The sequence below is a fragment of the Danio aesculapii genome, chromosome 8 (genome assembly GCF_903798145.1).
Source record: "Danio aesculapii chromosome 8, fDanAes4.1, whole genome shotgun sequence".
Taxonomy (NCBI): domain Eukaryota; kingdom Metazoa; phylum Chordata; class Actinopteri; order Cypriniformes; family Danionidae; genus Danio; species Danio aesculapii.
In genome coordinates this window covers 30,378,260-30,403,223 of record NC_079442.1, presented here as the reverse complement: position 1 = coordinate 30,403,223, position 24,964 = coordinate 30,378,260, and the positions used below count along the sequence as shown (strand labels likewise).

The window sequence follows — 24,964 nt, the reverse complement described above, 5'->3', positions numbered from 1 at the left end:
CTCTCATAACATGTACAGAAAACCTCTAATTAGTGTTTTCATTAGCAGCGAAGAACAAGAACAAGACAGCTGCAGCGCTTTGGGCTTCAATAACAGGAAGAAGAAAGTGTGGTGGAAAAAAATGTACGTTTCATTTTAACCTATATTATGATTATGTTTTTTGTGCTTATAGGCTCCTAAGACTCCACAAGACATTTCTTATATCAAAAAACATATGTTCTATAGATCCAATATGATATAGATAGAGAATCTCTACAGTATATGTCTTCAGATAATAAAAGAGATGTTTAATAGAGCAAAAGCATTTTCACAATTTTCATATTTCCTCTATAAAATAATAATAATTAATTTATTTGTAGAAAATTTCCTTTAGTTTGGCTTTGGCTGGTAAAAATGTAAAGTCAATTGAAATGTTTAATAAATCTCTTAATTTCCAAAATATCTTCATCTTAGCATGTCTCTTTATTAAACGAGTATTTATTTCCCCCCCTCTAAATATAGTGTATGAGTCATCTTTGTCAGCCCATCTCTGTATAGTTAGATTCCACCAGAACATTTTATTCAAGCGTTCCTCGGTCTATGAAAGATCTTAATAAATCTAATGTAGGGTAATTATGACGTGTTAACTATATATATGGCTTTTTGAAATCCTGAGCTTCTGTGGCTCCAGAATGTAGGCTTCCTTGTCCTATCATTCTAATACAGATATCATAACTGTTTTGTTTATGTTGTTGTTGTTGAAGTCTTTAATTATTATTTCCCAAAAGGTATCTCCGCCAAATGAAACGATCTAATTCAATCTCAGCCATCAGTGCTTTGGTGTTGTGTGATCAATCATATTCATAATTTACGGCCTCTGCAGCACGAGCAGCAGCCTCGTCATTGAAAACAACAACTCATTGGACGGTAATCATCATATTCGAAGGCATCCTTATAGTCAGAGATAAAACAATTGTATAAAGTGTATAGCCAGGTTACTGATCTCGCTGCGCGACTGTGTGATCCGCGTCGGTCGGTCGATCCATCCGCTCTTTGCGCACCAAAAAACGCCTTCTTGAAGCGCGTGACGCAACTGGAGCTGTTCCGCCGACCCTCCATTACCCCCCCGCGGGCTGTTCCGCTGCCATCACTCGCCTCCCCCCGATTATAGCTATTTCTCCTATCTACGAGCAGGCGACTAACATGGATATTGCAAATCAGGTATGGCATTTTGAGATCCGAATTATGTTGGTGTATTATTGCGGTGTTTATTACGCACGTGTTTGTCGTTTGACTTTCAGTGAGGGATTCTTTGTAAACGCTTAGAAATTACACTGGAAATTTCTTATAGGGAGAGGTGCCCCTGGTGATGCTCTCCGTCGGTTTACTGATGATGAATTTCTCTTGTGAATTTTTATATGTTCAGTTTTAACGTATGATTTGCGTTATGATTTTTGTGTGATATTTCAAACGGATACGATGAGATTTGCTCGATGTATAAACAGAGGGTGGTGATACAAGCAGTTACACAGTCGCTAAATACACAATTTTGTCTTTGATATCAAAATATGGTTTGTAATGTTACGTTTTGTTTTGTGCGAACGCGTAATATCAAATCAAAGCGACTTCTCGGGGCCCTTTATCACATGCAGATGCGCTCGTGGAGCTGCTCTTTAAAATGGCAGCTGACTTTCATCCTAACGCTGTGGCTGTGTGACTTTCAGCTCCGAGCACAGGCCCTTCTATCTTTTTACTACATTAATATTAGGCTGAATAGACAAAGTTATGCACACAATCAATTGGTTAGTAGGGTTTAAATCCACAGAACACCATTAAGGTTAAATACACAATTTTGCAGAGCGATGCAAGCTGCATTCACGTGTAAGCGAATATTATATGTTGCAATGAATAATTAAATTGCGTAAAGAGGACTCCTAAATCGATGTATTGATTTTTTCTACTCGTGTGGTGTTTGAAGGAGGACCATCCACACGAGCAAACAATGGTGTCGTGTGAAACCGCACCTTCCTACGTCACTATAGCCTATATGTCCGAATAAAATTGGTATCACGTTTGAGCAAATATTTCCAAATATCTTAACATACCCTCCATGCATGAAGCAGCAGGTACTGCCACATCTAATATATTTGCACTTAACGAAGAGCTTTGCATTTTCCCCATACTGCTAGAGATGAGAGCCATCGTTTTTCTTAGATTTTGCTGTGCAAAATGGTTTCAGAAATCTAGCTGGTTTGCTCTTCGGCGTCTCCGTGGCTCGGAGATGGCGGTGATGCGCGCGCAGGGATGCTGAGGTTCAAGGTCCTCCGGTCTCTTTGCTTTGCCTCGAGCGTCAAATATACAACGATACGTGGGAACCGCTTCAAAATATACATTGGCTCTTATAAGCATAGAGGCCTGTTTGTGAAATGACTCATCTTGGTGAAAACAGCATCTGTTATAGGCCTATACCTAGTATCTAGCTATCTAGATACTATCTAGTGGCGGCTGGGACTGTAAGCTACTGAAATGTTTGTGGTGCAAAAACAAAAATCCACTAATCCATGAATGATGTTACAAACAGTAAAGAATTCACACACCACAGTTATCACTTATCATGTTAATAAAGAAGAGAAATTAAAATAGCCTGAAAAAAACACACAGCATTTAACAAGGAGTACATTAGATGGTGTAACCGATGACCTTCTGGTTAAAATCTGTCACCTCAGTCACCATTTACAGTACTTACAGTATGGTCAACACTTTCAGTCAGTTCAGTGGATGAGATTAAAGAGATGAAAATTCTGTGATCGTTTGCTTACTCTCCACTTGTCAAAAACATGATTGAGTTGTCTTCTGCTAAACACAAAAGAATGAATTTTGAAGAATGTTGGAAACCCATAGTCATTACTTTCCATATTTACTCACTGTAAATACTCATTTTTGGGTGAACTGTCTCTTGAAGCTCTTTCTTTAGCTTAGCTCTATTGAGCATTGGAGCAACCTTCAAATTGTTGCTCAAATGATCTTCAGGAAAAGCCGTCATGTTGTATTCAAACCTTTTTTTGCAGCAGCAGCAGACTGTCACTCACAAGTTGGCTAAATATTGGAGAGAATGATTGTATTATGAATTACAAATATCACCTACGGCCTTTATTATTATCAGTTATATTACTGGCAATATTTTAACTGATTGTTCAACCCAAAATGACAATTATGTCACTACTTACCCAATGCAAATGAGTAAATCAGAGAAAGTAGAAGAAAAATCTATCTTTTTATGTGTCTGTCTACTATGTGTCTCTCCATCTAATGTTTTTTCACATGTTCTTCTTTTGACAGTTGGTTGCCCAGGGGCAGTTCAGGGTGCTGAAAGTCCCACTGGGCTTCATCAAAATTTTAGAATGGGTAAGTAAAATATTGTGTCGTGTTAGTGCTTAAATTAATCTCATCCATTCATTTTGTTTGCTAAAAAGTGGAACTCTAGATTTGAACTCAACACATATGTTCCTGAAATGTATTCATATTTAATTTTTCAAATGACAGTCACCTCATCATATCCACAACAACTACCACTTGTTTATCAAAACTGCATACACTCACTAGCAATGAGATTAACAATACATGTCATAGTCTGATAAAGCTGGAATGATTTGCTTTTGGGGGGTTAGAATATTGCTTATTTCTGAATAATGTTTTTGTAAGTTTGCTTTGGGAGATCAGTTCTTAACAGCTGTTATGAGTAACTATTTTGGCGTTAGCTTACTTCTGATAAATTGTATATAAATTATATAAATATACACATCCACAGTTGAAGTCAGAATTATTAGCCCCCGTGAATTATTAGCCCCCCTGTTTAATTTTTACCCCAATTTCTGTTTAACAGAAAGAAGATTTTTTTCCAACACATTTCTAAACATAATAGTTTAAATAACTCATTTCCAGTAAGTATTGTATAACAATGGTTTGTTCTGTAGACTATCGACAACATATCTCAAAGGGGCTAATAATTTTGACCTTAAAATGGTTTTTAAAAAATGTAAAACTGCTTTTATTCTAGCCAAAATAAAACAAATAAGACTTTCTCCAGAAGAAAAAATATTATCAGACATACTGTGAAAATTTCCTTGCTCTGTTAAACATCATTTGGGACTTTTAAAAAAGAAAAAAAAAATCTCTCTCTATATATGTATGTGTGTGTGTGTGTGTGTATTACTGGCAATGTGTGAAAACCAGCATTCTATAGAATACCTAAGAAATGTATAGAATGCCTAAAATCGAACACCAGGGTTTGAAATGATTGCTACTTTATACATTACCAAGATATTCTATAGAATACTGAGTCGCCGTGCAGCGATGTATGTAACTGGCCTACCCCCTCCATTTTTTCTGCCACTGATGTTGGTGGTGATGCTTGGGTCATTGTTTGATGATGTGGATAGATGCATGTGAGTGTTGAAGATTATTGTAAGACAAGCGTATTGCCGGTATGAAGTTCCACTTACCACATCACAGACAATATGGTAACAAGTAATTCGATCTTAGTTCTGCTGTTATTGTTTTCCAGTAAGAACATCAAATGCTTTATTTCATATTCCTTCTACTTTAAAATACGTAGTGATCAATAAAGGCTTTTGTTGTGCTCTTCTGACACTTTGCCTAAATGATACTTAATATTCTATATAATGGCTAGAAATTGTATAGAATGACTAGAAAAAGTATGCAAAATCTTCACAAAACAACTGATATTTTATACTTTTCCTTAAACAATCTGGCATTCTATACATTTTCTAGGCATTCGATACAATACCAGCATTTAACACATTGCCAGTAACATATTGTTTGTATATTCTAAATGAATAATTTTAATATATCTATAATACATCTTTATTAAAAGCACATTGATTTCTATGATGCATTGCAGTAATAACATTTAAGCACAACTCATATGCAAATTAATTTTAAATCATACATTCATTTATTAACTTTTAATGGCAGTTAACACTTTTTATTTCTGGCTTTTAAACTATTTGCAGTTTTCAATTGTGTTTTGTAGCAGCCTGGGGAAATAAAGAACATGTTACCTCACATAATCTGTAACATTAAATTTAAACATTTTTTAAACATTAACAATTTATACATACACCCAAAGCTGGGTTTACAGTATATGGAAAGTTTAATCAATTTATTTCTCAGTATATGCTTTTTAAAATGTTTACACTGTAGATCATATGCTGTTCTGCCTTCAAAAAGACATGCAAGTCTCTAAAGTGTGAAAACTCGAGGATAAACATGTCGAGTAAAAGCATTAGTGTTAGCAAACAAAGCCAGGACATGTTCAGTGGAACAGTGCAGATAAAATACAGCACAGCAGCTGTATAATATCTCACACAAGAAGAATGGATAGAAACCAAATCAAAATTAACCAGAGAATCATATAAGTTGTTGTAAGCTTGATTCTGATGATGAATGTAATGTATATCCAAGACAATCTACAAAGCACTAGATATTCATTACAGGAAGGCTGCAAATATCAAAATACTTGCTTACTCAGGCCACAGGATGGAGCCATTAGAGCCATTAAAAAATCACCTGTGCACACAAAGGCTATAGAAGGAATATATTGGAAATCATACATGAATTGTACTAGCTATATTTAGCCTGTCAAAAATCATGCATAAAAAAGACGTTTGAAAACCTGTTTGATTGATAGATAGTTTACCTGGAGAGCATCACGAACAAATTGAAGGCAGAGGATGAACTACAAAGAATGAAGCATATGGGCATCATCGCAAAGCAAATTGAGTGGGTCAACAGCACAGTCATAACTGTGGTTACAGCAAAGATAATTCATAAATGCATGGAACACAAAGATCAATACTAAGTAATAAAACGGGAGCACTGTCCATAGCTCTGAGAGGAGGAAGTGGTTTCAAGGATCACAAACACAAAGCAAAGTCGCTTTCAAAGGAATTGCGTTCATTGGATGGCCATAGCTGCTACGCCTCCATACAGCTATTTCAGGCACACATGGCCAAGTCCTGCCCAATTGAATGGAGAAATAGTGAAATCTCCAAAACTCAAGGACATTTTTTTGAAAAATGCTATAAAATCTGACATAAATGTTGTTAAAGAATGCATGTTTCAGGTTTGTTCAGCCAATATGTAGTCCTAATTACAAGTCTTATGCTTTCAGTTACAGTACGTGACAGTGAATTTACCAAATGGTGACAGACTGTTTTATTTAGTGTATTCAGCCATATTGTAGACTGCAGTTTTTCCTATTTATAGTAATACTGTGAACTGTCATTATATATAGTATAGTATACTATATATAGTATTCAGCCCAAATCGTTGAAAAAAAGAAGTGCCTACATTTTTGTGAAGTGTAAATTTACATTGCTTTGTGTATCTCGGTATACAGTATTACCGTGCATAATATAAAAATTATGATGTAAGGCTTAGACAGCATCGCCAAATTGTTGGCTTGTGCCTAAACCATTCAGAAACTGAATACCGTATATGCGACCTTAGGTTCGCGGTCACCTGTTTGTCTTGTTCGTATTAGAGATCTGCGCGGGACAAAATTTGGGGGGGTAGGGGGTATGATGTATTCACGAACAGAAGAGCAAAACCAAAAACCACCCAGCTAGATGATACAGAGTCCAGACAGCCTATAACAAGCTGCCTGTATAAACACACACACATAGACACACAGCACCACGCTCTCTCTCATTCACACACATACACACATACATAGACAGCACCAAACAAGCGACGCACAGCATTACGCTCTCTCTCAATCACACGCATACACAAACCCACACACAAACACAAACAGCATCCACGCAGATGCACGTGTCCTCGCTCGCTCGGGAGCAGTATTGTTAGACTGCCTGCTCTCATTCAAATTACACCAGTTACCGACCGCTCCCGCGATTTATTCAGAAATTATTCCAGCAGGAATGCAGACCTCTAGTTCGTATTTTCGTCTCCCTTCTCGTTCGGTCGAAACCTGAAATACTGCTAAACTGCAGAGGTTGTGTTCTTTTTCGAGATCTGGTAACTTGGTGAGCGACTCGCCATCTTACCCCACCTCTCCACATTTTCCCGTGATGACAATCACGCATATGCATTTTTAGGCATTAAATAAATAATACTTAATATTTAATACTTGTCTCTAATATTAAGTGCATTGTTTTTATGACGGTATAATGGTATTAAAACTGATAGCTTTGCTATTTTTAGATCCTGCGGTATAGCATGTTACCGTATTACCGCCCAAGCCTATACACATCTACAAGAAGGTGGGGCTTGTTGGTCAGATTACTTAGCAAACCACTGACATAAATCCTATCCTAAACCCAACCAATAGTGTTTTCAAAAGCACATGTTAAAAGAAAAGTGCACTTGTGACCACATAGGCTGCGTTAGAAATTGTCCACTGCACTGTAAGTACTGCTTTTGAGTTTAAACATATGAATATTAGAAGTATGACTGAAACTCAGACATACTACATCCACCATTTTGTCATCATGGATGTACATGATGACATTCGTCCATTCTGATGCTCTCTGCAGAATCTCGTCGAAAGTAGTAGGTCATCCGGGTACTTCTCACATACTGTTTTTTAAATTCTATGAATTCGGATATACTACTTGACTCGCATAGTGTTTTTGGCACATTATGTAGTATAGCAGTATGTGATTTCGGACACAGCTATAGTTTTACCTTGATTTTACATTAAATTTTATCTGTTATGTGAAACTGTGCTTCACCGGACATAAAACAAGTGCAAAGTGAGTTAACTAGCAAATTGAGCATATGGACATAAGTAAAACAAATATATGTTTTTGTGGTATTTATTTGGTATTGTGCAAAGAACTGCATAAAAATAATCTCCTTTCCATTGGTAACATGTCCCTGTAAATATCATTAATGTGAAAAGGAACAAAAGTCATTGGTATTATCCTGTATTAGTGTTCATTTAACCTAGATACTGCAGTTCAGTATGTTTATGCAGTTTCACAAAAAATGTAGGCTTAAGCATGCTTTTCCAATGAGCCTGTGTTGATAGTATAGGTTTAGATGTTAACCAAAGTTTCTGGCAAGTATGGTTCAGTGTATCTCGACCATGTTCCTGGAGAACCACCAGCTCTGCACATGTACATGTCTCCTTAAACAAACAACTGATTCAGATCATCAGCTCATTACCACAGACTAAAAGACTTGTAATGGGTTTGGCAGACAAGGGAGACATCCAAAACATGAAATTGGACAATATTACTTCTTACACTTGGAATCTCATCAGCAACAAAAGTATTTCAGAGCTCCATAGCACTAATGACAAGGTCTGAAAGGTACAGGTGTTAAAAAGAACTGTTCAGAATCAGAATAAAATAAATCCAATACGTAGTACATACAGTATATTCAGTGCTCAGAGATGAAAATGGAGTTGCAAAGACTTCATGGGATTCAACAATAGCTGGCAAAATTTACTCCCAGTCCATCTGCCCTGCGCAGTTTAGCTCCAACTCTAATTAAAGACACCTGAACAAGCTATTCAAGCTCTTCACATTCACTAGAAGGCAACTGTGTTTAAGATGGTTGGAGAAAGGCTCTGCCGGAAAATGGCCTTCGAGGAGCAGGATTGTACACCCCTGTACTGGGAAGATGCTCAAAATAGAAGTTGAACAGACCAGCATTGAGATTCAGTGACGTCAGCAAGCCAGTGACTCTATCTGTGGATACAAGCTCAGAAGGTATTGGTGCAGTAATTCTTCTGGAACAAAAGCCAGCGGCGTGTGACTTAAAGGGACAGTTCACCCAAAAATAAAAATTCACCATTCAGTCATTATTTACTCAACTTTCACTTGTTTTAAACCTGTTTGAGTTTATTTATTCCATTGAACAGAAAAGAAGATATTTAGAAGTATGTTGGAAACCTGTAACCATTGACTTTCATAGTAGGAAAAACAAATACTATGAAGGCTTTCTTCAAAATATCTTCTTTTGTGTTTAACAGAAGAGAGAAACTCTAAAAGGTTAATAATCACTTGAGAGTGAGTAAATGATGAGGTGAATTATGCCTTTAAGGGTGCATATTGATATGGCTGCTCGCCATAGTGTATGGCTATAAGAACTTTCATCAGTATGTACATGGAAAGTGACCACAAACCATAAGACAGCAATTTCAGAAAGCCATTACATCAAATTCCAATGAGGCTAAGAAGGCCACTACGGTAGACTTATGCTGAGATCAGACTTTATAATATTAGCCAGTTTGAAGATGATACAGTATGACAATGGGCGTTGGGACACAAAAATCAATCATTTTATAATGTGTAGTGTGTCACTGCAGACAACATGTTTTGGAGAGCAGTACATTGCTGATGCTTTGTTTGTATGTTTCTCCAAGAACAGAATAGAAGTCTGTCAGAAGAAGACCTAGAGATAAATTTGCTTGTATTATTGATACTTATATCATATTATTGATACTTCTATAAGAAATTGGAAGCTTTAAAACAAGCCATGGCAAATGATGCAAAGATGCATGCAGGCTATGAAGAATACAGTGGAAAATCCCTACTCAAAACAATACAACCATACTGAAACATTCAGAGACAAAATTGTCTGTCAATGGTCAGTTGTTCAAAGCTGATAAACTCAAAGTTCCTCAGCAGCTCAGACAAGAAACGTTCAGCAAAAGACATGAGTCGCATTTGAAAATGGCGAAGCTCAGAACAAAAGACAAGACATTCTGTACAGGCCAGATATGTTTGGACACATTGGACAGACAGTAACTGGCATCTTTACCAAGGTTTATCGTCTGAACATGTAACATTCAGTCCAGATCATGCACAGACTAATTGCAAAATAAAGTGAACTGTGTAATCAAAGAAGAATCTGCTGATGAAATGAAAACATGTCAACGTTGATCCTTACAGTACATCCCTTTTCTTGAGTACTAAAACACACAGATTGAAGGCATTCTTTTGTCTCACGCATAACTCTTAATTTAACGAAACTAACAACAACATCTCCACAGTTTAACTCTGTAAAAGCTACACTCACTGGCCACTTTATTAGCGACACCTTACTAGTAACGGGTTGGACCCCCTTTTGCCTTCAGATCTGCCTTAATCCTCCGTGGCATAGATTCAACAAGGTACTGGAAATATTCCTCAGAGATTTTGGTCCATATAGACATGATAGCATCACACAGTTGCTGCAGATTTGTCAGATGCACACCCATCACACCACATTCCAAAGGTGCTCTATTGGATTGAGATCTGGTGATTGTGGAAGCCAATTGAGTACAGTGAACTCATTGTCAAGTTCATGAAACCAGTCTGGGATGATTCGTGCTTTATGAAATGGTGCATTATCTTGCTGTAAGTAGCTATCAGAAGATGGATACACTGTGGTCATAAATGGATGGACATGGTCAGCAACAATACTCAGGTAGGCTGTGGCGTTGACAGAATGCTCAATTAGTACTAATGGGCCCAATGTGTGCCAAGAAAATATCCCCTAGACCATTACACCACCACCAGCAGACTGAACCGTTGATACAAGGCAGGATGGATCCATGCTTTCCTGTTGTTGACTCCAGATTCTGACCCAACCATCTGAATGTAGCAGCAGACATCGAGACTCATCAGACCAGGCAACGTTTTTCCAATCTTCTATTGTCCAATTTTGGTGAGCCTGTGTGAATTGTAGCCTCAGTTTCCTGTTCTTAGCTGACAAGAGTGGCACCCGGTGTGGTCTTCTGCTGCTGTAGCCCATCTGCCTCAAGTTTCGACATGTGTGTTCAGAGATGCTCTTCTGCATAACTTGGTTGTACGGAGTGGTTATTTGAGTTACTGTTGCCTTTCTATCAGCTTGAACCAGTCTGGCCATTCTCCTCTGACCTCTGGCATCAACAAGGCATTTGCACCCACAGAACTGAAGCTCACTGGATATTTTCTCTTTTTCAGACCATACTCTGTAAACCCTAGAGATGGTTGTGCATGAAAATCCAAGTAGATCAGCAGTTTATGAAATACTCAGACCAGCCCATCTGGCACCAACAACCATGTCACGTTCATAGTCACTTTAATCACCTTTCTTCCCCATTCTTATGCTCGGTTTGAACTGCAGCAGATCGTCTTGACCATCTCTACATGCCTAAATGCATTGAGTTGCTGCCATGTGATTGACTGATTAGAAATTTGCATTAATGAGCAGTTGGACCTAATAAAGTGGCCGGTGAGTGTATATTGTAATATAACTTTTACCTGAACGTCAGTCTTAAATAAGAAAGATAGATGATATTTCTAGGTTCTCTCATATAATACATCCATTAAAAGACATAAAATATTACCTTACACAATGTATTGTACATAAATTATCTAAACATTGGCATATTATTCAATGATTAATATAAAAATGTAATAGTTATATATTTACATACATTTGAACAAGTGAATAAATAGATTGAATGGTAGGCTCAAATCTGTTTCTGATATCTATAAGTCACCATCTGAGCATGTTGCTTGGCTCGCTTAGAAGTGAACAGAAAACCCTTGCTCTGTCAGAGTGAAGGCACTTTTTAGCACACAATTAATGCATCATTGACTTAACAAAAGGTCCACGTTGGAGGACATTCACAATTTAAAGGATTTGATGCCATCTAGTGGTCACACTGTTTTTTTCCCGCTTCATGCAGGGTGGAAAATGGCATCAGATAAGACAACAGGCTAAAGATGTCATTTGAATCCTGTCTAGACTTTTGCTAGCAGACCCTTAGCCAGCCTGGTGAAAGGAGTGGTTCTTTTTTTTTCAAAAAGTGGACATTTTTGCAGCTATTCACCTCATTTACTATTTAATTATGAGATTTAAAATACTGCATTTTAATGACATTTTAGGCACTATTTTAGCTGAATTAGCATATCTCATGGTTATTATAACCACACTTTTTGATGTGCCAAAAACATTTCTAAAGATTTAGAATAATGAGAACAATACTTATTTTTAAAATACCATTTTTAACATCATATATCATTAGAAAAAAATAGGAATCTGTTAAAGTTTTAGATTAAAATTTTTTTTTGACTTTTGTCATTTACTAGGGAAATAACAAACTGGTCAGCACATTCAACTTTCCTCAGTCAGAATTTGAGATGTTGAGTTTGGCGTGCTGTGACTTAAGTACAGGAAGTCATGCCTTTCCATATTCGGTATCCCAAATTCTGTACCGACAGCCAATACAGGATTCCGCTTGGTCTTAAAGCCATTTTCGATGGGTTATTTACACAATTTATTATGAATTATCAGTCAAAATAGGACAAATGAGCTCATGCATGTGACAAATTTTGGATCTTTGTCAGTGAACCCCTCCCTGACTACAGGCCTGGCTAGTGTGTTTATATATGTGATCTACCATGATCTTGGAAGAAGAAATATTATCTGAAACATGATCATGAGGTTGTACATAAAAATATAATGAGCAGTCTGGAGACACACCGGAAGATCTTTGGTTTCATCAACTTTCCATTTATGTATAACAAGCTTTTGGTTTAATACAGTTGCTATTGATGAACTCAGTTCAGTTCATTTGTGTTGGTTTCAGTCTAACATCAGTCTTTTCTGGGCTTGGTAATGTGAGCTCATTTGATTGTGTTTGGTTTGATTTGACCTGATTTGTTTGCCTTTGTTTTGTGTGGACTGTTTTAGCCTGTGTAACCAGACCTTTTTTTTTCTAGGTTATACAGTACCTTAATTGCTATGGTGGTTGCGTGTTAAATCCGTCTTGTTTAACTTAGCTTATCAAGGTTTTAATGTTTTTATGTTTCCTCCCTGTTGTCCTCCATTGCCCTATTTGATTTGCCTTTGTTTAGCACGGTTTACTGTGGTTTGATGTGTGTGTGTGTGTGTGTGTGTGTGTGTGTGTGTGTGTATTGTTTTCATGTAAGTTGGTGTTGTAGTTTGAAACGCAGAACAGCGCAGCTCAGCGATATGACAGATGGCCGACTATCTCTCTGAAATGTAATAAATTCATTCTCATTCAGTCCCTCCACCGCCCAGAGTCCATAAGTAATCTCCATGACTCAATCTCCCAGATTTAAATCCTAACAGGAAAAATAATGTGCTCATGTCCATTTCAGGATGCTGGTATCACATGGTGATGCAGAAATTTGATGGGATGAGATCCAGACAATCAGAATCTTCAAGTTTTAACAATCATACAAATAATAACAGCAATATAATGTAACACTTCAAATAAAGAACCAATAAATTAGTCTGAGAAATTTTAAGTAATCTATAATAACCAAATTGTTTCCCAGTAATGGGTTGCAGCTGGAAGGGCATTCGCTGCATAAAACATATGTCGGAATAGCTGGTGGTTCATTCAGCTGTGGCGACCCCTGATAAAAAGGGACTAAGCTGAAGGAAAATCAATGAATGAATAACCCAAAATAATCTAAGTTTTTTTAAGATATTAGCAATCTTGAGATGTAGGTATCTGAGATCTCAGTTTATAAGCTTAATAAAATAAAAGCAAGGCTTTGGAAGCGTGTACTGAAAATCAGGAGAGCGGCAGAGCTATATAGCATAGACAGGAGAACCTTCATCTTCCAATGTCAGCACCAGATGCTTATGCTGATCAGTAAAGGTTAAATAAATGTATTTATTATGTCATTAATCAAAATTTCTATAAGATCCTATGAAGCATTTTTTTGTGTTTTAAAAAAGTTAAATAGATGTTTAATAGACATCTTAACATAGACAGCTTAGGTGGAGTCAGGAGGAAACGAGGCTAAATCTGGGCTGTCACTGAAAATCTAATAGATGTCTAAGAATAGCCCAAAACTAGACTAGTCATCAAATACACAGAAATGAATGACTGCACATGTGAAGTCTGTCTAATCTGTCTATTTGATGACTAGTTTTTAGTTTTAGGCTACTCCTAGATGTCTATTAGATAATCCTTATTTAGCTTTGCTTTAGCCAAGACATCTACTGTATGTTTAGATGTCTATTAGACGTCTATTAAACACAAAAGTGCTTGGTGGGATTTTTCTTCTTGATGAAATCAGATAGATATAAATATATATATATATATGTGTATATATGTGTGTATATATGTATATATATTTAAATAATGCCATGTGTATATATAAGTAGCATAAGCTAGTAAAATGAATATGATGCAAGTACATACATTAGTATTCATAATAATTATTATTAATTATGAATCAGTTAATAAAGAAAATATAACTACATTAGAAATGTCTATACACCACACGGTGATGTATTCTTTCATTTGGGCTATTTAGTCAGTATGTTAATTGTTTTCACACACCTCCTACATGAAATGTTAATATTTATAATATGCCATTATCACATTTGCACATTCAGTCTTGACAGATTTCATCATTGTGTGATGTCTAAATGGGAGACTTTTGATGAAAAGCTTTCTAAAGCATTCTCTAAAGCTTTCTAAAGCACATCACACCTGTCCTTAGGTCTTTGCACTGGCTCCCAGTTACATTTAGAAGAGAATATAAAGTATTACTACTTGTTTATAAATCACTAAATGGCCTAGGACATCAATACATTACAGATATGTTCACTGAATACAAACCTTACAGATCACTCGTCATTAGGATCAAGTAAATTTGAAACTCAAGACTTGAGTTAAAGCAGGGTGAATCGGCCTTCAGCTACTATGCCCCCCGCTGATGAAATCAGCTTCCAGAAATGCATCAGATGTGCTCCAACATTAGGCACGTTCAAATCAAGACTGGAAACGCATCTGTTGAGCTGTGCCTTTACTGAATGAGCACTGTGCTACGTCCGACAGGTCGCATGAATATGTCTTTCTTTTCTTTTTCATTCTTTTATAACCTGTTGTAACACATTTGAATCTGTTTTACCTGTTTTAATCATTTTTAATTCTCCTAATCATTTTTATTTTCTTGTTTCTTTTACTCCTGTTTATGTAAAGCACTTTGAATAATCATTGTGTATGAAATGTGCGATATAAATAAATTTGCCTTGCCTCTTTTTCTCAATTCCAAACTATTTCAAATTCCAAATGACATCAAGGTTATGAGCTTATTTCTGAGGGAATGCATGAACTGATAAAATGTACGCCTTGAATGCAATGCAAGTTGCTTAAGATAAAATCGTCTTGTAAATGCAGAAATGTAAACCTCTCTCTCTCTCTTTTTTTCCCAGGTGTTTGCCATCTTTGCATTCTCCACCTGTGGGAGTTACTCCGGCTCCTTCAGGATGAGCGTGGAGTGCAAGAACAGATCCGACAGTGACCTGAAAATAGACGTGGACTTTGAGTATCCCTTCAGGTATTTTTCTTTCCCGGATTATATTTATGTTCTTTGGATATCTTTTTTTTTGTTTATATGAAAGTGTGTTTGGAACCCCAGCTTTATTTATTCTGATTTTATAGTATTCATAAAACCTGATTTTAATATTCATGAAGCCATAGGTGAAATTTACTATTCCCGGATCACTTGCTACTTCTGGTGAGATTCTGAAATGTGTATGAAATGTATATTTTGACTACAGCTAAAATCACATTTTTTTTAAATAAGTATTTTTAAAACAACTAATTATTTTGTCACTGCTAAAAATCTGCATTCTGTATGAATGTAATATGTATGTAATACATTAACATTATTGTCATTAGCATGTGACCTATACTAGCACCAGTTGTGTTGATTCGCTCAATATCACTTATAAATCATCTTTCATGGCATCATGGGACAGCAGAGAGAATTTTACATGCACATTCATAATCTTACCACTAATACTTACTGTAATCACCCAGGTATTTTAACAAACTCTATAATGAATATGGTGAATTCAGGTATTCTTCTTTTGTCACATACTGTTTTTACAGGCAGCATGAATGAAACGATTTTTGGATGTAGCCTTTAGTGTTTCATTAAATCAAATGTACTGTATACAGTACATTCTACACAGTATGTGTAATTTCAGAAGCATCATTAGAGTTTGTGTGTGCTGTCATTTCAAATATGATAGATTGTCATCCCACTGTCTACGTAATTCCCCATTTTCTCATGGTTCAAACAACCAGACTAAGCGTAACTAAATCTAATAACCTCACCATAGAAATCTGATATATGGTAATATATGCATATGGCACTCAAGTTCATATTTTAATTTTACACATATAAAATATTTTTATATAAGCAACATGTATATATCAAAATAATGCCAAAAATTGTCACTTTAACCATTTGCATTACATATGTTCAAATATATATTAATCATAATTATTTATGTGTTCATATATGAATGTTTTATATATGAACACACATAAAATTATAGCTAATATACAGTCAGGTCCATAAATATTGAGATATCGACACAATTGTAACATTTTGGCTCTATACACCAACACAATGGATTTGAAATGAAACAGACAAAATGTGATTTAACTGCAGACTGTCAGCTTTAATTTGAAGGTATTTACATCCAAATCAGGTAAACAGTTTGCATATGTGCCTCTCACTTGTGCCTCTCACTTGTTAAGGGACCAAAAGTAATGGGACAGAATAATAATCATATATCAAGCTTTCACTTTTTAATACTTGGTTGCAAATCCTGTGCAATCCTGTCAATTACAACCTGAAGTCTGGAACGCGTAGACATCACCAGATGCTGGGATTCATTTCTGGTGGTGCTCTACCAGGCCTCTACAGCAACTGTCTTCGGTCCCTGCATGTTTTTGGGGCATTTTCCCTTCTGTTTTAACATCAGCAAGTCAAATGCATGCTCAATCGGATTCAGGTTAGGGGATTGACTTGGCCATTGCATAATATTTAACTTCTTTCCATTGAAAAACTCTTTGGTTGGTTTTGCAGTATGCTTTGGGTTATTGTCTATCTGCTCTGTGAAGCGCCGTCCAATGAGTTCTGTTAGAATTGTGTCGTTGTGCCAATATTTATGGGCCGGACTGTAAATGTTAAAATATGGTTGGAAAAAATGGTTGGAAAGAAATGTATGAAAATGACAATTTTTCCTATGTTTGGGAAAATTAATGTTGCATATATGACATATATTTCTATATGTGAAATCCAAATATAAATTGTATGTCATATATGTAAATTTCAAACATTCCTATGTATCAGATTTCTATATGGGACAATGTAGTCACTTCAGATTAGCTTAAATATCTTAACACTGTTCCTCTGCACCTCTACCAGGCTCCATCAAGTGTATTTCAACGCTCCTACCTGCAAGAATGGCCAGTCTGATCGCTTCTTCCTGGTTGGTGATTACTCCTCTTCAGCAGAGTTCTTCGTCACCATCGCCGTATTTGCATTCCTGTACTCCATGGCAGCTCTCAGCATCTACATATTTGCCTTTGAGAAGTACAGAGAGAACAATAAAGGACCACTGATCGTGAGTTTTCCTCCATGAGGCATAAGCATTAAGTTAAATGTACAGTGCTCAGCATAAATGAGATCTCTCTTTTAAATGAATACTTTCTATAGGAAGCTATACAATAATATATGTGTATATACATTAGTTATGTCAGTACCAAAGCCAAAATGAACGAATCTAACAAAAAGCTTATGATCATAGTCAAAACATTTGTACACCCAAATGAATATGTTGGTAAATCTTAAAAAAAATAATAATAATAATATATATATATATATATATATAGTTTAGTGGAAATTTTGTTGTTTGTAAATGTTTTGTAATAACATATTTGTATTTAAATGTATTATCTTTCTTTTCATATAGATGTTAGTTGACCAAACTCATATTTTAATGGATGTTTATTAAAACTGTTTTGTTTAAATAATATTGGTTATATTTAGTGAGGAATTGATTAAAATATTCATTTTCAAAATGGAGTGTACTTATTTATGCTGAGCACTGTATAACTTGTACTGTGTGTATAAACCTCAGCTTCAGGAATATAAGTTGCATTCTTTATCTGGAACATGCTGTGTCTTCTGTTACTATAAAGGGACTTCTATAATAATGTGTATTTCTATAATCCATTGCACACACACACACACACACGCACGCACGCACGCACGCACGCACGCACGCACACACACACACACACACACACACACACACACACCAAGTTTCAGTTGTGCTTGAAATAATTTGTTTAGGCCTAACATTCCTTATATTTTTATAGAACATGGTACTCAAATTTCAGTTTTATACTTTTATTTTCCATTCTTTTTTCTGTTCCAGTCTTTGTTGTAAAAAATAGTGGCTCAGTTACATTAAGTTGAATCAAATCAACCTTTATGTTAAACCATACATTAAACTGGATCAAGATGAATCTCGTAAAACCTAAAAAAGCAAGTTGAAAAACTTCTTTTAGTAAGTTAAACTGACCTAAAAACATGTGGTCAGGACTTATTTATCATTTATTTTTAATAGAATGAGGGGAACTAGTGTATGGGTGATTCCCAGTGCTAGGCATCTGCCACATAAAACTTGCTAGACCCCTGATAAATTAGAGACTAAGTCTAAGGATAATGAGTAAGTGAGGAGAACTGAAATGAGTATCTATAATATTTATAAACCATTTCTTTTTACTTGTGCTGCTGTTAGGAAAAAACATCTGAAAAGAAGTCCTAAAATGGGACTTAACAATGTTTTGTTTTGTTTTCTACTTTAATCTGATGTCACTTTTAGTCAAGTGCAACTTATGTTCTGGAAAATTGTTTTGAAAAGTCATTTAAACATTTCAGAACACTTTATATGGACTACTTTTAGCAATTTTTGGGGTTGTTTTTCACTTTTATTCTATGAGCTTAGGAAAAAAATGAATAACATGAAGTTTGTAAGTAATGTAACTTCGGCCAAACTATGTAGCAGCTTGGGGTGACACAGTGGCTCAGTGGTTAGTACTGTCCCCTCACAGCAAGACTGTCTCTGGTTCAAGTCCCAGCTGGGCCAATTTGGTTTCCTCCATGTCCAAAGACATGCTGTGTAAGTGAATAGGATGAACGAAATTGGCCCTAGTAAATGGGTATGTGTGTGAATGAGAGTGTGTATGAGTGTTTCCCTGCACTGGGTTACGGCTGAAAGGGCATCCGCTGTGTAAAACATTTGCCGGAATAGTTGGCAGTTCATTCCGCTGTGGTGGCCCTTGATAAATAAGAGACTAAGCCGAAGGAAAATGAATGAATAAATATAGCAGCTAAGCATATATATTTATCTTATATCTATTGTATATCTATATAATATATCTACTGTATAAGCCTCTTTTAATGATTGCAGGATTTCGGTGTGACATGCGTATTCACCTTCATGTGGCTGGTGAGCTCGGCAGCCTGGGCTAAGGGCTTGTCGGATGTCAAGACGGCTACAGACCCAGAGAAGGTCCTGGATCTGATCCCCGCCTGTGAAAACAGTGGCAACCGATGCCGTGAAGTTTACGACCCTATCATGTCTGGTCTTAATACTTCTGTCGTAAGTCACTTCTGCTTAATAAAAATACATTTTTTTGCAGTTCTTTTAATGTCTTTCATATGATTCACGCCTATTTTTGTTCTCTCCAGGTCTTTGGCTTCCTCAACCTGATCTTGTGGACAGGTAACCTGTGGTTTGTGTTTAAGGAGACTGGGATTGTGGCACCATTTATGCGCCAGCAGCCTGCCCAGGAGAAGCAGCCCGCCCCTGACTCCTATGGACAGGCAGGTTACGGGCAGCAGGACCCGTATGCCGGTTCCCAGGGAGGCTACCAGCCCGACTACAGCCAGCAAGGCTACAATCAGGGTGGAGACTATGGCCAGGGTGGATATGAACAGCAGGGGGCACCCACCTCCTTTTCCAACCAGATGTGAGCGAAGAAAAGTCTGAGGAAGCAGGAGTTGGCTGGTGAGTTTTGTATTGATGAAGTGGGATGCTTTGTTATTAATGGTGGAAAGCCTTGATGTTGTTTGATTGGGGGTAAAAAAAACTCAACTATAGTCCCAATGAGCAAATTTTCATTAAAAAAAAAGTATGACTTATTCGAATTGGACAACTAAGCTACACCTTTAAAAAACAATGCAGGAAAGTAATTAAAAAAACATTTAATGTTTTCTTAAGGTAATAAACTAGCAAATATTTAGGAAGATAACGTACATCAACTAAACTTGAAAACTTAATTTATCAGCTTTTGACTACATTTTCATTACATACGTCTATTTCAAAATATATTCATATTGAACTAAATGGAAAGAAATACTTTGAATAAGGGAGTGTGGGTCTCATTCATAAAGATTTATCGACATCACCTGGTGTTAACAGAAATGTGTGTGTGAATATACATATATTATATTATATATATATGCAGGGCTTGACATTAACACCCGCTAACCTGCCAAATGCGGGTAGATGTTAGCTGTGGTGGGTAAGCCAGCCTCTCCCACTAGGCTGGTTGAAAATAATTTTTAAATTGTAGTTTTTTTTAAAAGCAGGGTTCGACAGTAGAGATGGCCCAATATGCGTGCAAATGTAATCTTAGAATCGAGAAGCAGCACGAGTGACCAAAATAGCGTTTGCGCGAGCAAAAGAAAGCAGGTGAATACCGAATGGGAAGATATCACTCGCGAGCACAGGTGATGTGCGTGAATGTTTAAAAAGCATGCACGCTCCCATTTCCTTGCCGTGAAGCAACTGTGCCTGGAAACGCAACTGCTGCGATTGGTTGTTTTTGAAATAGACTGGACAAGAAGTGATGCTCGTGCACCCATAGTCTTGCTGCTTTCAAGAGCTCCAAATGTTTTTTAAAAATGTCAGCAGCGGTTGTCCCTTTTTTTGCCACTTTTTTCTTTAACCGTTATTTGAACAGATTATGGGCCTAACGTTAACCGTGTACGTGTGATCCATTCTTTCATTATCACACACGGTATGGTTTTCATCTGCTTTCTTTTGCTTAGTTGTTTTTGTTGATATGGTTTAATTATCATTTTTACAATAACATTGCTTTAATAGGAGATTAACTCCCCATTTATGTGTAGTTAACTGGTGATCTGGGACCTTCAGCCAGGACAGATTACTATGCATAGTTTTAGATGCATGGCAATAATCCTTTTTAAATGTGAATTGTTTTTTTATAGAGAGGTTTTTTTAATAAAAATAGCATGTATGCAGCTATATTTTGACATATTATTTAAAATTTGTGGCTAAGAAATAATATTTATTTATTTGGTGTGGTCAGAGATAAATTTGATAAATCTTTATTGTTGAGACCTGAAAAGTCATGTGAAATAAAAACTAATTGCAATGCGACACTAAGAAATCATAATCCATTTGCTCATGCTTATTGAGTTCATACACAACAAAAAAAAGTGAAATGAATGAGGAGGCATGTGGACATAACACAGTCTAAATCAACTAATTTTAGCGTGTCAGTCTAATTTATGCATATAAAATATATTTTCCCAATAGCAAAATTGTGGCTAGTGAAAATGGCGAGTGGCTAGTAATGTTGGAAATCTAGCCACAGTGGCTGGTGATCAAAAAAGTTAATGTCAAGCCCTGTATATATGTAAATATTATTTAATATAAACTGGAGGGTTTTTTAGTCAAATCCATATTTGGACAGGGTTAGTTCTACAAGAGTAGATGGACATAGTATTAGCCAGATTAAACGGGATGGGAAATCTCAAAAAATAACACATGGCCAATGTATTGAAATATAGCATTAAATTAAATAACTAATAGATTGACCACGTGTACGTGTGATCCTGGACCACAAAACCAGTCATAAGTGTTGAAACCAGAGGTGTGGACTCGAGTCAGAATCGAGTCATGAATTTGATGACTTTAGACTCGACTTGACAAAATATAAAAAGCACAACTTGCAACTCGACTTGGAATTTTACATAAATGACTTGGACTTTCACTTGGACTTGAGCCTATTGACTTGTAAAGACTACTTCCCATAAAAAGCCCAAAGATAAAAAGTATGTTGACATGGACCGCTCTCTCTGTTTATGCGTCTGTGTGTATGTGAAAGAGAGTATGCGCGCATTCGGCACGACATCCTATCAAAGCACCGTAGATTGTTTTGGTTCGACAGCGTCCAACGTGACTACTATGAGGCGCCGGAGTGGACAAAAGTCAAGCGAACAAAAATTTGCGCGCGAGCATGCGTATATTTGAGAACTTTTGAGTTATTTGAGTTTTGTCCACAAACAGAGGAAATCTGTGCATGAGCATCACACAAGGTAGAGAGCAAAGTTCTTCAACGTTATGTGAAGAAAACAACGTTATTGTTTATATAAAGTAGCCTACTTCAGTGAGAATATGTGCTACCATTTTACGTTGCTGCTAGACGGATTTGCATCTCAATCTCTTCAGCACACACGAGATTCAATTGACAAAATACCAGTTTCACTCAATTTTACTTTGCAGCATACAGGAGTTGTTGGTCTACTGCTGCCTCATTGAGGTCGTTTATGTAATTTTAGTTAATCACAAGTTGATCACTGAAGACATAACATAGCACAACTAAACTTAATGAATTAGACAACAGTAGAGCTGCGATTTCTGTGTGATGTGCGGCAAAATAGAATCTATTGTGGTGGAGCTTGTTCTTGTGCAATGTGGAGACGAGACACAGCACTGTTCAGCGCTTTTTCAGAAAATTACATTTGTATTTTTATGTATCTGAGCAATGTTTTTTCATAAAAAGGGTTTGTTTAATAAATACAGATCTTACAACCATACATAATCTGTATACATTTTATTTTTCTGTTAAACAGACTCGAAAAGACTTAAGTCAAACTGTAGGACTTTGGAATTGACTTGAGACTTGTTGCCTTTGACTTGGGACTTGACTCGGGACTTGCCTGTCTTGACTCGGGACTTGCCTGTCTTGACTCGGGACTTGCCTGTCTTGACTCGGGACTTGCCTGTCTTGACTCGGGACTTGCCTGTCTTTACTCGGGACTTGCCTGTCTTGACTCGGGACTTGCCTGTCTTTACTCAGGACTTGACTGTCTTGACTCAGGACTTGACTCGGGACTTGCCTGTCTTGACTCAGGACTTGACTCGGGACTTGAGGGCAATGAATTGAGACTTACTTGTGACTTGCCAAACAATGACTTTGTCCCACCTCTGGTTGAAACTGAAATTTATACATCGATGGAATTCTGAATAAACAAGTTTTCCATTTTCATTCCTTTTTTATTTTGGAATCTTTCAAAATATATAGAAAAAAGTAGTCTCAACAAAGTGCTTAGCAATGCCTATTACTAATCAAAGTTTTTATACATTTACATTAGGAACTTTACAAAACAAATTCATAGAACATGTTTTTAAGAAAAAAAACGTGTGTGTGTGTGTCTGTGTGTGTGTGTGTGTGTGTATATGTATATATATATATGTGTATATATATATTGGACTGTTTTGGTAACAGATACTTACCTACAGCTTACAATATTTTTGGAATGGTATGTGTCTTTGTATGGGAAAAGACTTGTTCAGCTACCTAAATCCTAAAAATTATTAAAGGGTCCTGTGAAATTAAAATAAAGTGTTTTAGATGTTAGTATTAGTATGTTCATTTTAAGGATATCTATAAGCTACTGTAGTGTGCTCCAAAAAAAAGTGTCAAAATTTGCATTTAGAATGCAAAACCGATATAAACATTCAAAGATTTGTCACTTCAACCTTAATGAATACTTCAGTTTCTGATCAAATGCTCTCTAATGTCTGACATCCCTCACCCCGTTCAAGACACTTTTGATTTGATACTCTTGATCTCAACCTCTCTTACTGGCAGAGCTGTGATAAAACAAAACACTATTGGCACTACTCATTTTTCAGTTGAGATTACGCAGAGGTCAAATAAAAAAATGCACATTTCAAACCACTTCATGTGACCTTTAAGGTGTTTATTAGCTAGAGTCAACTTTTCCAGAAAGTGTGCTTAAACAAACCATTTTAAACTCCTGAAAGGAACCTTGTTAAGGTCTGATTTTCTTTGAAATGATGTCACTCCAGTTTGTTCTTCAGTTTCACTTTAAATATATCAGGGCTTTTAGTTTCAGCCAACATTGGACTATTTAATTGTAGAACACGATCTTTGCTTTTTTGCCTGTTTAGACTATTTGTGGGATGATCACGCTCACTTACAAAAAAAAAAGTTTGTTACGCATTCAAATTTCTATTTTAAACCTTAATGCTGCAATGCCTAAATTCACTTACAGTAGCTCCTTTCAGATCAAGTGCACTAGATTCCAGATTAAAACCATGATATTTAGATTTTTACTGTTAGCAACCAAAATCTTAAGTAGTGCTGTCTTTCTCATTTTCTCTCCACAGGAAGAAGGTGATCGTTTGACTCTAGCAGTGTGGTGCCTGAACCTTACCCACAATCCCACACCTCTTCCTGTTTGTGCGTCTGTGCTTACGTCTGTGAAAGGAAAGGGGGCGGGTGGGAGGGGAGTGGATGGGGTCAAATCTAAAATCACATATATAGAGGGGTGCGGGATAGAGCGGAGGGACTTTAATGTGCTGTTTAATATTGTGATGTATACAACTAAAAAAAGCTCGATCAAATTTCAAAACACTTGAGTACTGTACCAAAATATGAAAACATATATGAAGCCTATTACTAATTTTGGAATTGATGATGTTGACAATAGTAATGCTAAACTTGAGAGAATGTATTTGTCTGTGCTGTAAAGATATAATGATAAACGATATATATATATATATATATATATATATATATATATATATATATATATATATATATATATATATATATCCTAAAGATATGTATAGGATTACTTCACTGTAGTCTAGATCACTTTAGAGGCCCTAAATTAATATAATAATAATAATAATAATATGAAAATGGGAAACCATTCACAAAGCCCCACAGAGTCTGTTCCTTGACATATTTACTTCTGGTGGGTTGTGGTTTGGTACAATTTGTTCCATTTCTATGTTGAATTCTTTTCTCTGGTTTGGT

The 24,964-nt window shown here is 36.3% G+C and overlaps 1 protein-coding gene across 1 annotated transcript; it reads left to right on the top strand.

Moving 5' to 3' along the window:
• The first annotated feature begins 1,090 nt into the window (after positions 1 to 1,090).
• On the top strand, positions 1,091 to 24,416 carry sypa (synaptophysin a). Its single transcript, XM_056463686.1, has 7 exons — positions 1,091 to 1,200; positions 3,319 to 3,384; positions 15,205 to 15,329; positions 17,217 to 17,415; positions 19,270 to 19,461; positions 19,551 to 19,869; positions 24,310 to 24,416. The coding sequence occupies exons 1-6, from the start codon at positions 1,183 to 1,185 to the stop codon at positions 19,833 to 19,835; spliced, it is 885 nt and encodes a 294-aa protein (XP_056319661.1). The 5' UTR covers positions 1,091 to 1,182; the 3' UTR covers positions 19,836 to 19,869; positions 24,310 to 24,416.
• The last annotated feature ends 548 nt before the right edge of the window (positions 24,417 to 24,964 follow it).